General features: G+C 42.2%; 1 protein-coding gene across 1 annotated transcript in view; it reads right to left on the bottom strand.

Moving 5' to 3' along the window:
* Nucleotides 1–13,148, bottom strand: part of LOC102831598 (hormonally up-regulated neu tumor-associated kinase-like) — a 197,372-nt gene that overhangs the window by 38,867 nt on the left and 145,357 nt on the right. Inside the window, exon 9 of the mRNA XM_006862597.1 lies at nucleotides 5,347–5,474. Within this exon, the coding sequence (XP_006862659.1) occupies nucleotides 5,347–5,474 (128 nt within the window). The remainder of the gene's footprint in view (nucleotides 1–5,346; nucleotides 5,475–13,148) is intronic.

The raw sequence follows: 13,148 nt of genomic DNA, 5'->3' as shown, positions 1-13,148 counted from the left end.
AGGAAGACTTCCAACAAGAAGGATTGGCACAATGGTAGCAGCAATGAGTTCAAACGTAACAATTACAAGGCTGGTGCAGGCCTGGGCATTACTTCACTCTGTGGTGCACAGGGTCACTGTGAGTTAGAAACGACTTGATGGCACCTAACAATAACAACTCTTGTTACAGATGAGAACATATGGTTCCATAAATAAAGGTGGCCTAGACTCCTGGGGTGATGCTGTCAGATCCACCAGCTGCTCCTCAGAAGCCCTACAGAGGGTCACTATGAGTCAGAACCAACTCAACGTCACTTAGCAGCAACAGGCTGGTTGGCTACCACTTATCTGTCAGCTTGTCTTACACTAGTGACTAACATGTTGCTGTGATGCTAGAAGACATGTCATCAGTATTCCAAATGCTAACAGGGCACCCATAGTGGACAGGTTTTAATGGAGCTTCCAACTAAGACTAGGAAGAAAGGCCTGCTGATCTACTTCCATAAAATAGCCCAAAGGAAACTTTCTGGATCACAACATTTTCCAATTTGCTTGCTTCGGACACATCATCAAAACAACAACAAAAACCCACTGTCACTGTGCTGTTTCCAACTCATAACAACCCAATATAGGGACTCTAAGACTGTACATCTTTATGAAAACAGACAGAATCATCTTTTTCCTGTGGAGCGACTTGGAGGTTTAAACCATTGACTTTGCAGTTAGCAGCCCAATGCCAAACCCACAGCAACACCATATCAAAGGCTGGGGGAAGGGGTCAATTGCTGGAGGAGGATATCATGCTTGGTGAAGTAGAAGGTCAGTGAGGGAGAGGGAGTCAATCTCTCAGTGAGTTGGACTGGCACCACAGCCACAATCAGAGATGTGAACATGCTGGCAATTCTGAGGATGGTACAGAAAGGGGCAAAGGAGACAAACGTGGTGGGGCACAAAGGGCAAAGGGTTTGAAAATGGCGAGCTGTCAGAAGAGAAGCAGCTCATATGCAAACCCAAAGTCGTTCACTCTCAGAAACAAGGGAAGATGCCCTAGGCTAATTAATCAGCAGCTGACTCCCAGCTCTAGGCCCTGCCAGGCTGGGCCATTCCCAGCCCTGAGCACTTCAAAGACTGTGGGCTGCCTTCCAGGCCTCTCACTCTGATTTATAACACCAGTCAAGATTTGCAGCCTCAGAAACCCTGTACAGGGTCGCTATGAGTCGGAACCGACTCCATGGCACACAACCAGCCAGCCATATACATATATGTTGTTGTTGTTACGTGTCATTGAGTCAATTCTGATTCAGCAACCCTGTATAGGGTTCCAAAGGAGCAGCTGGTGAATTTGAACCACCAATCTTGTGGTTCAACCGACCTTGCTGTCCAGTGCATTATCCCACAGCACTATATATATCGCAACAGTTGAACTCCTGGTGTGGTGCTGGAGGTTAAGTAGTGGATCATGAACCACAAGGTCAGTAGTTCAAATCCACCCACTGTTCCTCAGAAACCCCATAAAGAGTTGCGATGATTTGAAACAGACTCAATGGCACTTAACAACAACAACAGCCCAACAGTTAAAAAAATAAAAGTTCAGATCTTAATTGGAAAATCAGATACAGAAATGCAATGCATTGTTGACAAGCAAGGACAACAAAGTCTTGTGGGAACATGCAACTCTCTAACAAGCACACAGAGGTCAAGGTCAACATAAAGCTGTCTGCTCACAGCAGGCCCAATGCAAGGACTCTGGCTCCAGTGGTGCTGAAATTGCTTGAAACATTTTTAATATTTCTTTCTTGGAATTACCCTCAGATTGCTTTTCAGTTCCTCAGAAGTGCAGCTTTTTCTTCTCTATGCGTAAACTAATTTATTTGGGTCAGATATACAGTCACACACCATCTCAGCAATTTCTACATGTTTAGCCAGAGTCATTGATTACGATCTCCAAGTTGCACAAATATTCTCACTCTTCTCCAAATTCTTCCACAGCCACTGACTTGGACTCACTGTCTGCTAAGCTTATCTACCCTTTCAAGTTGTCAATTTGATCTATGTGAGATCACACATAGATCAAATTGTCCTGGTGTGTCACTGTGGGTTAATGCGCTGGACTGCAACGTGGGTTAGAATCCAAAGGTTAGTGGTTCAAGCTCACCAGCCGCTACTCGGAAACCCTATACAACAGGGTCGCTATGAGTCGGAACCAACTCAACAGCACTTAACAACAGATAGTTATTTTAAAAAGCACAAACACTTAGGTAGATGTCTATGGGTAAATTTAATTTTCATTGTCAAAAGTCACTTACAGCCCAAGCTACTAAGGCTAGAGTAATATTAACAAACTACCATTGAGTCGATTCCAAGTCATGGTGACTATATAGCACAGAGAAGAAATGCTCCATAGAGTTCCCGAGACTGCAATTCTTTATGAGTGCTGACAGCCTTATCTTTCTCCAATGGAATGTCTGGAAGGTTTGAACCACTGACCTTAACAGCCCAATGCTTAATGCACAGCATCATTATGGGTCTTTGGGAAAATATTACTAGAGATTAAAAACAAGTTCTGGAGTAATGAGAACCCATAGGATCTTAAAGGATGTAATCTTTATAGAAGCAGACTGCCACTTATTTTCCTCAGAGAGTAGCTGTTGGGGGTGGGGTTCAAAACACTGGCCAAGTGCTTTACTATTGTACCACTGTGCTACCAAGGAATATAGCAATGTAAATTTCCTGGTTGTGACACTGTATTTCCGCTGAGGGAAATTAGAAGATGGATCTATGGAACCTTTGTGTTTTCTTCCTTACCACTGCATGTGAATCTACAAAATTAAGTAAAAATAAAATATGTTTTAAAATGCTTATTTAAAACAACAACAACAACAAAACAGTTTCACCCTCTGGTCCTTTATCCTATTTTATTTTATGTGCTTTAAAGCACTCACCAAACATAAAATATATTGTTTTTTTATCCATTTGTGTTTGTCCCTCTCCACTGGTATATAAACTCATGACGGTAACACACGCAGTTTGTTCTTTATCTTCCCAATGCCCGACACACATAGTTGGTTTACAATATGTATTTATAAAATAAGCAAATGAATAAATAACCATTCCTCATTTGTGCTCTGGTGTCTTCACATTTCTGAAAGCTCTGTATAGTTATGAAGGGCCATCAAGTCAATTTCATCTCATAGTGATCCCATGTAAGAGGGCAGAACAGCCCTATTGTCAGATCTTTCTCTCACAGAGCTGCTGCGTAGGTTAGAATTGCCAGTCTTTCAGTTAGCAGCCAAGTGCTTCACCACTGTGCCTCCAACACTCCATCTCTGAAAGCTTGAAGATCTAAATATTAAATTAGATCTAAAATTCATCAACATTTTATCCATTTCCTACCACCAAGAATTAGACCCCTCAGTGCAAAGATAATTCTTCTATAATTACAGAATCATAAAATACTCCCTCTGCTTTCAACCTCCAGAGTCCACCACCTTAGCATAAGAGATCAAATTAAATCATTGTGCAGAAGAATGTATTTCAGCTTGGATTCCATTGGGCAACCATACTTTCATGACCAGGTAGGTCGATGGATGCTCTATGAACTCAAGAGAAATATACATAACTGTAATAAATGTCAAGTGCTGTGCTTTCATCACTACTCATCTGTCAGTCTGTCACACTATGGTGGCTTGCGTGTTGCTGTGATACTAGAGGCTAGGCTACCAGTATTTCAAATGTCAGAAGGGTCACCCATGGTGGATAGGTTTCAGTGGGGCTTCCAGACTAAGATAGACTACTTCTAAAAATTAGTCAATGACAACCAAATAGTGTCCAGGATGATGCTTGAAGATGAGCCTCCTAAGTTGGAAGGCAATTAAAACACACAGTGGTCATAAGAATGGACTCACTGTGTCAACAATTGTGAAGATGCAGCAGGACCAGGCAACTTTCCATTCTGTTCTACAGAAAGGCCCTACAAGTTCAAGCCAGCTCAACAGGAACTGAAGGTAACTGGAAGTTAACAAATTACTTTTTGTTTTCCCCAAATGCCTTATCTAAGTTTATTCTAAGGAGCCCAATAAATGACAGTCAAGGTCAAAAACTTGAAGTGAATTGTGAACCGCACACACACACACACACACACACACACGCACACGCACACACACACACCCAACTGCACTAATCAACAGAATCTGAAACCAAACCTTGATACAAACTGTTTACTGAAATGTGAACCAGCTAAAAATGTGAGAGTATTTTACAAACACACCTGATGATTCTGTTTAATCCTGTAACCTGTCCTATACATATAGAATAAAAAGCTTTTGAACAGGCTCAAAAATTCAAATCACAAACACAGGCCCAACTTGAATGAAGCTAATATGTCTTTACAGTGAATTGCTTAAAGAAGATACAGAAATGTGATTATAAATGCTTTTTTCTAAGTCAACATTGTAACATGGGGAGTTTTAAACAAGCAAGCCTGCAATTATTTTTCACACAGAGAATATGAGATCCTTTTGGAAGAAGCTTGGGAATGGGATGTCTTTGTCATGTTAATGAAACAGGATTAGTGTAAGGTGTGTCTTAAATCAATCTCTTTTGAGACAGAAACAAGTCTGAGCAAGTCAAAGAAAGAAGCAGAGTTGAGGGAAGATATGTGCCAAGCCACCTGAAGATTACCAAGAGACCAAATGGATTGGCACAGTGGCAGCATCAATGGGCTCAAGCATGGCAACAATTGTGAGGTTGGCTCAGGACCGGGCAATGTTTTGTTCTGTTGTGCATGGGGTCGCTATGAGTTGGTACCGACTGGATGGCACTCAACAACAACAACAACAAGAAATAAGGACCAACAGAGAGAGAAAGCCTGACCCTAGAGCCCACACCTTGAACTAGGACTTCTCCTTTCCTAAACTGTGGGAGAATAAATTACTATTTTTGTAAAGCCATCCATTTATGGAAATTCTGTGATAGCAGCGCTAAATAACTAAGACACCAGGACTTTCTTCCTAGTGCATCTTAGTCTGGAACCTGTTTATTCCACTGAAACTTGTTTATTATCACAACAACAGGCAAGCCTCCACTGACAGACAGGAGGTGGCTGCACATGAGATGTAGTGACTGGGAAGTGAACAAGGGACTCCCACATGGAAGGTACAAATTCTCCAGTAAACGGTGAGTGGCCTCTTGTTTTAACACGTGATGTAATTGTTGTTGTCATTGAGTAGGCTCCTGTCTCATGACAACCCCACGAATCATGGGAGAGTTCTAATACCATGTCTGCAACACAAATACTATGTCAGAAATGAAATAAAAGTAGTCAGAGTGAAAGTCCCAGAATGTGGAACACAGAGAGGCAGGGGTTACCTGTGGAGAGCTGAGTGGGGAGAGGGTTCATTTCTTTGTCCACCATCTTCTGGTACAAAGCTCGCAGGCTAAAAGGCTCCACTGTGAAAGGCAGGGTCCCAGTCAGCATGGCATACATGTTCACACCTCTGGAAAGAGACACATGAGAAATGAGACCAGAATAAGGAGGAGGGGACCCAGGCTTTGCTGAAGCTTCATTTTGATGCCAACCTCAATGGTCTTCTTCACCGTCACCTTTCTAGAACCCCTGGCACCACGTTGAAGCATCGATGGTGAAAGGCTTGAGAGAAAGCGTTGATTGTGAAGACTTGGACAGAAGATCGCAAGAATGAGGAGAAGTTCAAAGAGCTACATCCTAAGAAAGGACAAACATTTCTCTATCTTTTCTCCTAATAGTGGGGAGAATGAAGTCAACAGAAAGGTAGTCCAGACCAAGTGACATGAAAAATGCCTTAGATGCTAAGAACTTCAAATAATTACACTCCTACTTGTACATCAATGTTCACTGCAACACTAATATGTTGTCATGCCTAAAGGGGACAACTCATCTGCCCAATAACAGATGAATGGTCAAATAAAATGTGGTACAGACACACAATGGAATGCTTTTCAGCCATAAAGAGGAATGAAGTTCTGACACATGTTCATGGATGACCTTGAAACATTATGCTAATTGATTAAGTCAGACACAAAAGGCTGCTCCCACTTCCATGAACTATCTAGATAGGCAATGCGTAGAGACCAAGATTATTGAGGGGTTAGCACTGTGGAATAAAGCACTGGACCACAAGGTCCTTGGAAACCCTATACAGAGTTGCTATGAGTCGCAACAGACTCGACGGCACTTAACAACAACAATAACAACCAAGGGCAGGAAGAACGAACGGGGAAATGAGGAGCTTCTGTTTAGGATGATGAAAACATTTTGGAACTAGGGTAATAATTGCATAGGCATTCCCTGGGTGGTGCAAATGGTTAACAAACTTGACTGCTAACTAAAAGGTTGGAGGTTTAAGGTTACCTTGAGGTGCCTCGGAAAAAGGGTCTGCTGATCTGCTTCCCAAACATCAGCCACTGAAAACCCTATGGACCACAGTTTTATTCTGATAGATATGCTGTCACCATGTGTCAGAGTCAACTTCAGGGCAACTGGTTTTAATAAAAACTGCACAAAACTGTGGATGTAATTGGCCTTGGTCCAATATCTATGATGCGGTTGAAATCCCTTTTGAGAAGATTTAACTCCTTATATCTAAAGTCAATCTAGAGAACAGCAACAACTTCCTGGAGGATTTTTATCTTCCTCATGTGCAAATCTAATATCATTTTGATGAGATTTCCTGATGGGGATGAAATGCCTGCCTGACAAGAGGTCTCAAGTGTTCAAAAGAGTCCAAGGGAATGTGTTTTTAAAGAATGAAATAGGATTTCCAGTCCAAAAAAAATTCTATGAGACTGACTGAAATTAAGAACTTTAAAACCCAGTTCCATCAAGGTGTCTCTGAATCACAGTGCTTCAAACAGCAACAGCTACAGGTCCACGGACACCACTGGAAATCATTCTCAGGGCCTGCCCCATAACTCACAATCGATTTCAAGGGACAGATACATGAGCATTCATTCACAAATATTTGCTGGATGTGTCTTTGCCCAAGACAGTATTTTGGGAGCTGGAAATTCATTGAAACAGGTAAGAACTTGCCATCTTGAAACTTAAGAGTTGAGGATTCCAGACAAGGCTACACCATATCCTGGCGCTTACAGCTGAGGGAGATGGACAATCAACAAATAAACAAATAAATAAGCACAATCCTCTCACACGGTGATGAGGTGGACAAACATGAGTGAATGCTGACCTGTATTTTCTTTGATCACAAGAGGAGTTCAGTTATGAGCAAAAGAAGACTTGTAACAAGCAGAGGAAGAAGGGAGGCCCCTCAGGCTGAGTACGTGTGTGTAAGCTTCCATGTCATTGGTTGGGTGTGAGGATGGAGAAGATCAACTGCACAAAACCTGACGTAGCGACAGGAATGCACAAGGCATATGCCCAAATCAAACCAGTCTCTGTGGAATCCATATCAACTCATGGTGACCCCATATGTTTCAGAAAAGAACTATGCTCCATAGGGGATTCAAGGGATGTAATTTTTCAAAAGTAGATCACCAAGCGTCTTTAGGTGGATTCAAACTAGCAACCTCTCAGTTAATAGTGGGCACTTAACTATGTGCACCACCCAGAGACTAGGTATTGTTACTGCTAAGTGCTGTCGATTCGGTTCTGACTCATAGCAATCCCCCTGTATAGGGTTTCCGAGGGTTTGAATCTCCAACTTTGTGGTTAGCAGTCCAGTGCTTATCCTACAGTGTCATTTTAAAGCAGCACTTAGAAGTGTACTTAGTGAAACACGTCCTCTAAGATATGAATAGTACTCCATGAATAAAATTTCCATAGCGAAATGAGTGGGGCGGGGTCACCTGGCACACGTAATTACAGGGGCTCAGATGCAGAAGCAAGTGATGGTGGCAGGAAATCCAGTTGATGTTGCCATGAAAGTCTGAGTGGGAGCAGAGATGTGCAAGGCAAAGAGAAAAGCAAAAAAATAAGACACATTTGAAGAGAAGGTGCCAAGTTTTGAACTCAGGAATCTGGATGAGCTGTAATTAGCAGTAAAAGAATTGAGGAGGCAGGGAAGGAGAGCCAGTTTGGGGGTAGAGGGAAAGGAAGGGCATCAGGGGTGGTTAATATGTTTGAGTCACCATCATCTGTCAGATTGTTGTATGGTGGTGACTCTTGCATTGCAACGGTGTGGGAAGTTAAGCCATTGTATTTCAATTGCCAGTAGTCATCCAAGGTGGACAGGTTTTAGTGTAACTTCAGATGAAGGCAGATCAGGAAGAAAGGGCTGGCAATCTGCTTCTGAAAATCAGATCATGAAAACCATATATATGATACCAGAATATTGTCCAATAAAGTGCTAGAAATGAGCCTCTTAGGGTGGAAGCCACTCCAAATGCAGTAAGTACAACAACGGACCAGTATATCAAGGATGATGAAGACAGCACAGGCTTGGGCAATGTTTGATTCTGCTGTCCATGGGGATGCCACAGTCGGAACCAACTCAATGGCAACCAATAACACATGTTTGAGAACCTATTATGTAATGCTGTCTTTTAGATATGTTAAAGCAGAGCTAGAACATCCTGGCTTTGGAAGAGTCTTACAGACTGGTTAAAAGAAAAGGCAAGGCAGCCCCAAAATTGTAAAATTTCTGCACTGGAAGGGGCATTGGACATACACCTTGCAAGGATGGAAACCCTCTGCAGCATCCCACAAAAGCTGTTATTCAAGGGCCACTGAACATATTCAGTGAGGAGCTGTTCACAACCCTTTGTTGTTAGGTTGCTGTCCAGCTGACTTTAGACTCATTGTGACCCTATGTAACAGAGCAGAACTACCCCATAAAATTTTCTTGGCTATAATGTTTATGGGAGCAGATTACCAGATCTTACTTCTGGTGTGGCACTGTGGGTTAATGCACTGGCCTGCAAAAGTCAGTTTGAACCACAAGGTTATTGGTTCAAGCTCACCAGCCACTCTTTGGAAACCCTATATAGGGTTTGACCCAATGGGTCAAAACCAACTCAGTGACGCTTAACAACAACAACTCCTGCAGAGCCACTGGGTGAGTTCAAACACCAACCTTTCAGTTACAGCTCAGTGTGCCTTTCATGACCCCTTAGTCAGTCCATTCCACTGGGCAACTCTCTCAACAGGTGCCAAGTCAAAGTCTACATCATCTACCCAGTTGTCATACTACAAAATTAACTTCTCTTCACTAATCACCAGTTCATCTATTTGAAAACTGGACCCAGGATGTTCCTACTGTCCTGAGTCTTCCTCAAGCCAAAGACTCTAAGCCTTTACATTATGTGACATTGTGTGGAATCCCCTCAACAGCCTGATGCTGTGCCTGGAATATACACCAACTGAGTCCCTTATGACACTAGATTACTAACCTAAAGGTTTATGGTCTGAACCTACTCAGGAGCACTGCAGAAAAAATCTGGCAATAACCTTCCATAAAGATTACAGCCAAGAAAATCTGCAACACATGTGGTTGATATGAGTCGAAATCCACTCAATGACAAAGGGTGCAGTTTGGTTTGGGTTCATGTAGTTAATAAGGTTTAAAGAAGCTTTTGTTATTACATAACAAAATCCAAAAAACTGAAACCTGTTATAATCATATTGATTCTGACTCACAGCAACCCTATAGGATAGCCAAGGGTTTCCAAGTCTACATTCTTTACGGAAACAGACTGCCTCATCTTTCTCCCATGAAGATGTTATTTTGGTTAGCAACCAAGCACTTAACCACTGTGCCAACAGGGATCTTGTGTTATATGTCAGAGATCTAATATTTACGGAGAACTGGAATAATGTGAACTGAAAAGCAAAGAGAAAAAAACTGATTCTGTCCTGTTAGGGATTGAATTGTGTCTCCAAAAATATGTACTGCAAATAAATAAATAAATAAAACAAACAACAACAACAACAACAAAATATGTACTGCAAACCCTAACCTCCATGCCTATGGTTAAGGAGCTCTGGCACTGTAGTGGTTACAATCGGGCTGCAAACCTCAAGGTCAGCTGTTCAACTACCAGCTGTTCCATGGGAGAAAGATGAGGCTTTGTGCTCCCGTAAAGATTTACAGCCTCAGAAACCCGGAACCAACTCCACTCCACAGCACATAATCATAACCATAATGCCTATGGTTGGAGTCCTGATGTGGTGCTGTGGGTTAATGCACCAGACTGTAAATTCCTTTGACTGCACGGTCGGCAGTTCAAGCTCACTAGTCACTCCTCCTTGGAAACCCTATACAGAGTCACTATGGGGTCAGAACCCACTCCCAGGCACTTAACAACAACATGCCTATGGTTATAAATCCCATTTGGGAATAGGTTCATTTTGTTATGTTAATGAGGCAGTTAGTGTAGGGTGTGTCTGGAATCTACCTTTTTTGAAATATAAAAGAGTTTAAAACAAGCAAAGGGGAAAGCAGAGATGGGAGAAGTGGAATGCAAACCACATAAATATCACCCAGGAGCAGAAACCAAAAGAGATAAAGACCTGCTTCCAGAGTCCACAGAAACAGAAAGTCTTCCCTAGAGCCAGCACTCTGAATTTGGACATCTAGCCTCCCATACTGTGAGAATAGGAGCTCTGGTAGTGTAGTGGACACCAATTGGACTGCGAACCTTAAGGTCAGCAGTTCAAAACTACCAGCCGCTCCACGAGAGAAAGATGAGGCTTTCTGCTCCTGTAACAATTTACAGCCTTGAAAACCTATACAGAGTTGCTATGGGTCAGAACTGACTCGATGGCAATTAACAACAACAACATACTGTGAGAATAAACTTCTGTTTGGTGAAGCCATCCACTTGTGGTATTTCTGTTAAAGCTGTTATAGTTAAGTGCTGTTGAGCCGGCTTGATCCTGTAGAGTATTTTCGAGGACTGGCTGGTGGGTTTGAACTGCCGACTTTGCAGAGAGCAGTCCAGTACTTATCCTGCAGCACCACACACCAACTCCTCAGTTATAGCCACACTAGATTATTAAGGCATGCCCTCACTCTCACCCTCTGTGTGTCTTAATCTTAGATCTAACATTCATATCTAAGGTAGGTACTTACACAATATCATTTATTTCCACAGATAAGTATTTTATAATGCTCACCCCATACCATGTTTTTCAAATTAAGGAGCATGGACCCCTTCTCAGTGGTTCTTCAGTTTTAATGTGGATTCTCTTGGTGATGATATACTAAGACATCTTACAAATCAGTCATCACCAAGGGCACTGGGTGACCACTGGGTGACTCTCCACTGGGCACCCTCTATTCAGTGCCTCCTTTTGCATTTGTGTTTGTCATTGTGGCTATTTGCCATTGAGTTGATCCTGTCTCTTGGTGGGCTGCCTCATGCATGTAGAGTCGAACTGCTCCAAAGGGTTTTCACAGGCAGAATGCCAGATCTTTTTATCTGAGGCATTTCTGAGAAGTCTGAACCACCAACCTTTCAGCTAGTTTAACCATGTGTGCCACTCAACTCTTGCCAAAAAAGATCATTTTTATTGTCACAGGCTAGTGAGACAGGAATAGGGATGAACTAATTTGTCACTGATACTTCTGTGCTTATATCTGTAGATCATCAGAATGGTGCAATGGCTCCCCAAGTGTGGGCCTCAGACCAACAACATCAGCTTGGGAACTAGTTAACTATGCAAATTTGAAGGCACCCACCCCCCCAGGCCTACTAAATCAGAACCACTGAGGGTGGGCCCAGCAATCTGAGTTTAACAAGCCCTCTGGGGAATTCTGATGCACTCAAGCTTAAAGCCACTATAAAAGTGAGAAGTGGAGAGAACACTGGCAGCTCTAGACCCACCTGACAAGCTCCCAGAGCCTATGCCCAGCAGGCAGAACTATGCTCATAGTTTGTGTACAGCAATTAAGTTCCCATATAACATTGTTGTGTTGTTGTTGTTAAGTGTTAAGTTCAGACTCATAGTGACCCTGTATAGGGTTTCCAAGGAGCAGCTGGTAAGCTGGAACTACCGACCTTTCAGATCAAACTGACTTTGCAGTCCAGCGTATTAACCCACAGGGCCACACCAGAGCTCCTTAGGATTGCATTAAATAATTGTGGCAACAGTAGTGAGGTTGGCCCAGGATCGGGCAGTGTTTCATTCTGCTGTGCATAAGGTGGCTATGAGTCAGTACTGACTCAATGGCACCTAACAATAACAACAACTTGAATATTGTGAGGCATCTTTTTTTTTTTTTTTTGTAAGCTTTGGGCATATTTAATTTGTAAATTTGTTTGGGCTTTATAAGTCTACATGAGCCATAAATACAAGGAGTTTAATTATAGGTTCATGCACATTAAAGCAACATTTAAATAAAAATAGTCTAAGTCAAGACAAGAAGTTATCAAGAATGTTCTTGTTTTAAAAAGAAAATGTGCAGTGCTCAAGTTTGAGGAACACCGCTTGGCGCCCTTTTATATTTTCTTTGATCTGTAAGGCACAGGAGGGGAGCAGAAAATAGCACAGAAAGTCTCTAAGAGTTAGGCTATTACAGGAACAGGGCAGGGACCAAATTGAAGGAGTTTGGTAAATGTAATTCGGGGCCAGAGGACCCGAATTGGAAATCTTGGTGAATGTTGCCTTTTTTAAGCTACGTGCCTCCTTGTCACTTTCAGAGGCAGTAAAAATCTCAAGTCACTACATATGAGACTGGTGTTTTCCTCTCTCTGTTGTCTGAGTATGACCAGATAATGGTAGCATGATATTAATTAAAGATGGCACCCAGAGCTCCACGTCCAAGAATGGTCCAACCAGGGTAGAGCAGATAATGTTTGTAGTAACTAATTACTTTTCTGAATTGACTCCCGAGTCCCATGTCTTTTTGAGGACTTTATCATTAACAATGAGTCCTTAGGTGTTGCAAATGGTTAACTGTTGTTTTGCTAACTGAAAGGTTGGAGGTTCTTGGCCACCCAAAGGCACTTTATCTACTTCTGAAAAATCAGCTATTAAAACCCTATGGAGCAGACAAGGGACTTCTTTCTAAAATATATAGGAAACTACAACACCTCCACAAGAAAAAGACAAATAACCCAATTAAAACATGGGCACAGGATATGAACAGACACTTCACCACGGAGGAGATCCACGCAGCCAACAAAGATGGGAAGAAATGTTCACGATCACTAGGCATTAGAGAGATGCAAAT

The sequence above is a fragment of the Chrysochloris asiatica genome, unplaced genomic scaffold, assembly GCF_000296735.1.
Source record: "Chrysochloris asiatica unplaced genomic scaffold, ChrAsi1.0 scaffold00049, whole genome shotgun sequence".
NCBI lineage: Eukaryota > Metazoa > Chordata > Mammalia > Afrosoricida > Chrysochloridae > Chrysochloris > Chrysochloris asiatica.
Note: the sequence above shows the minus strand (reverse complement) of the source record. Positions and strands in the feature narration are given on the sequence as shown.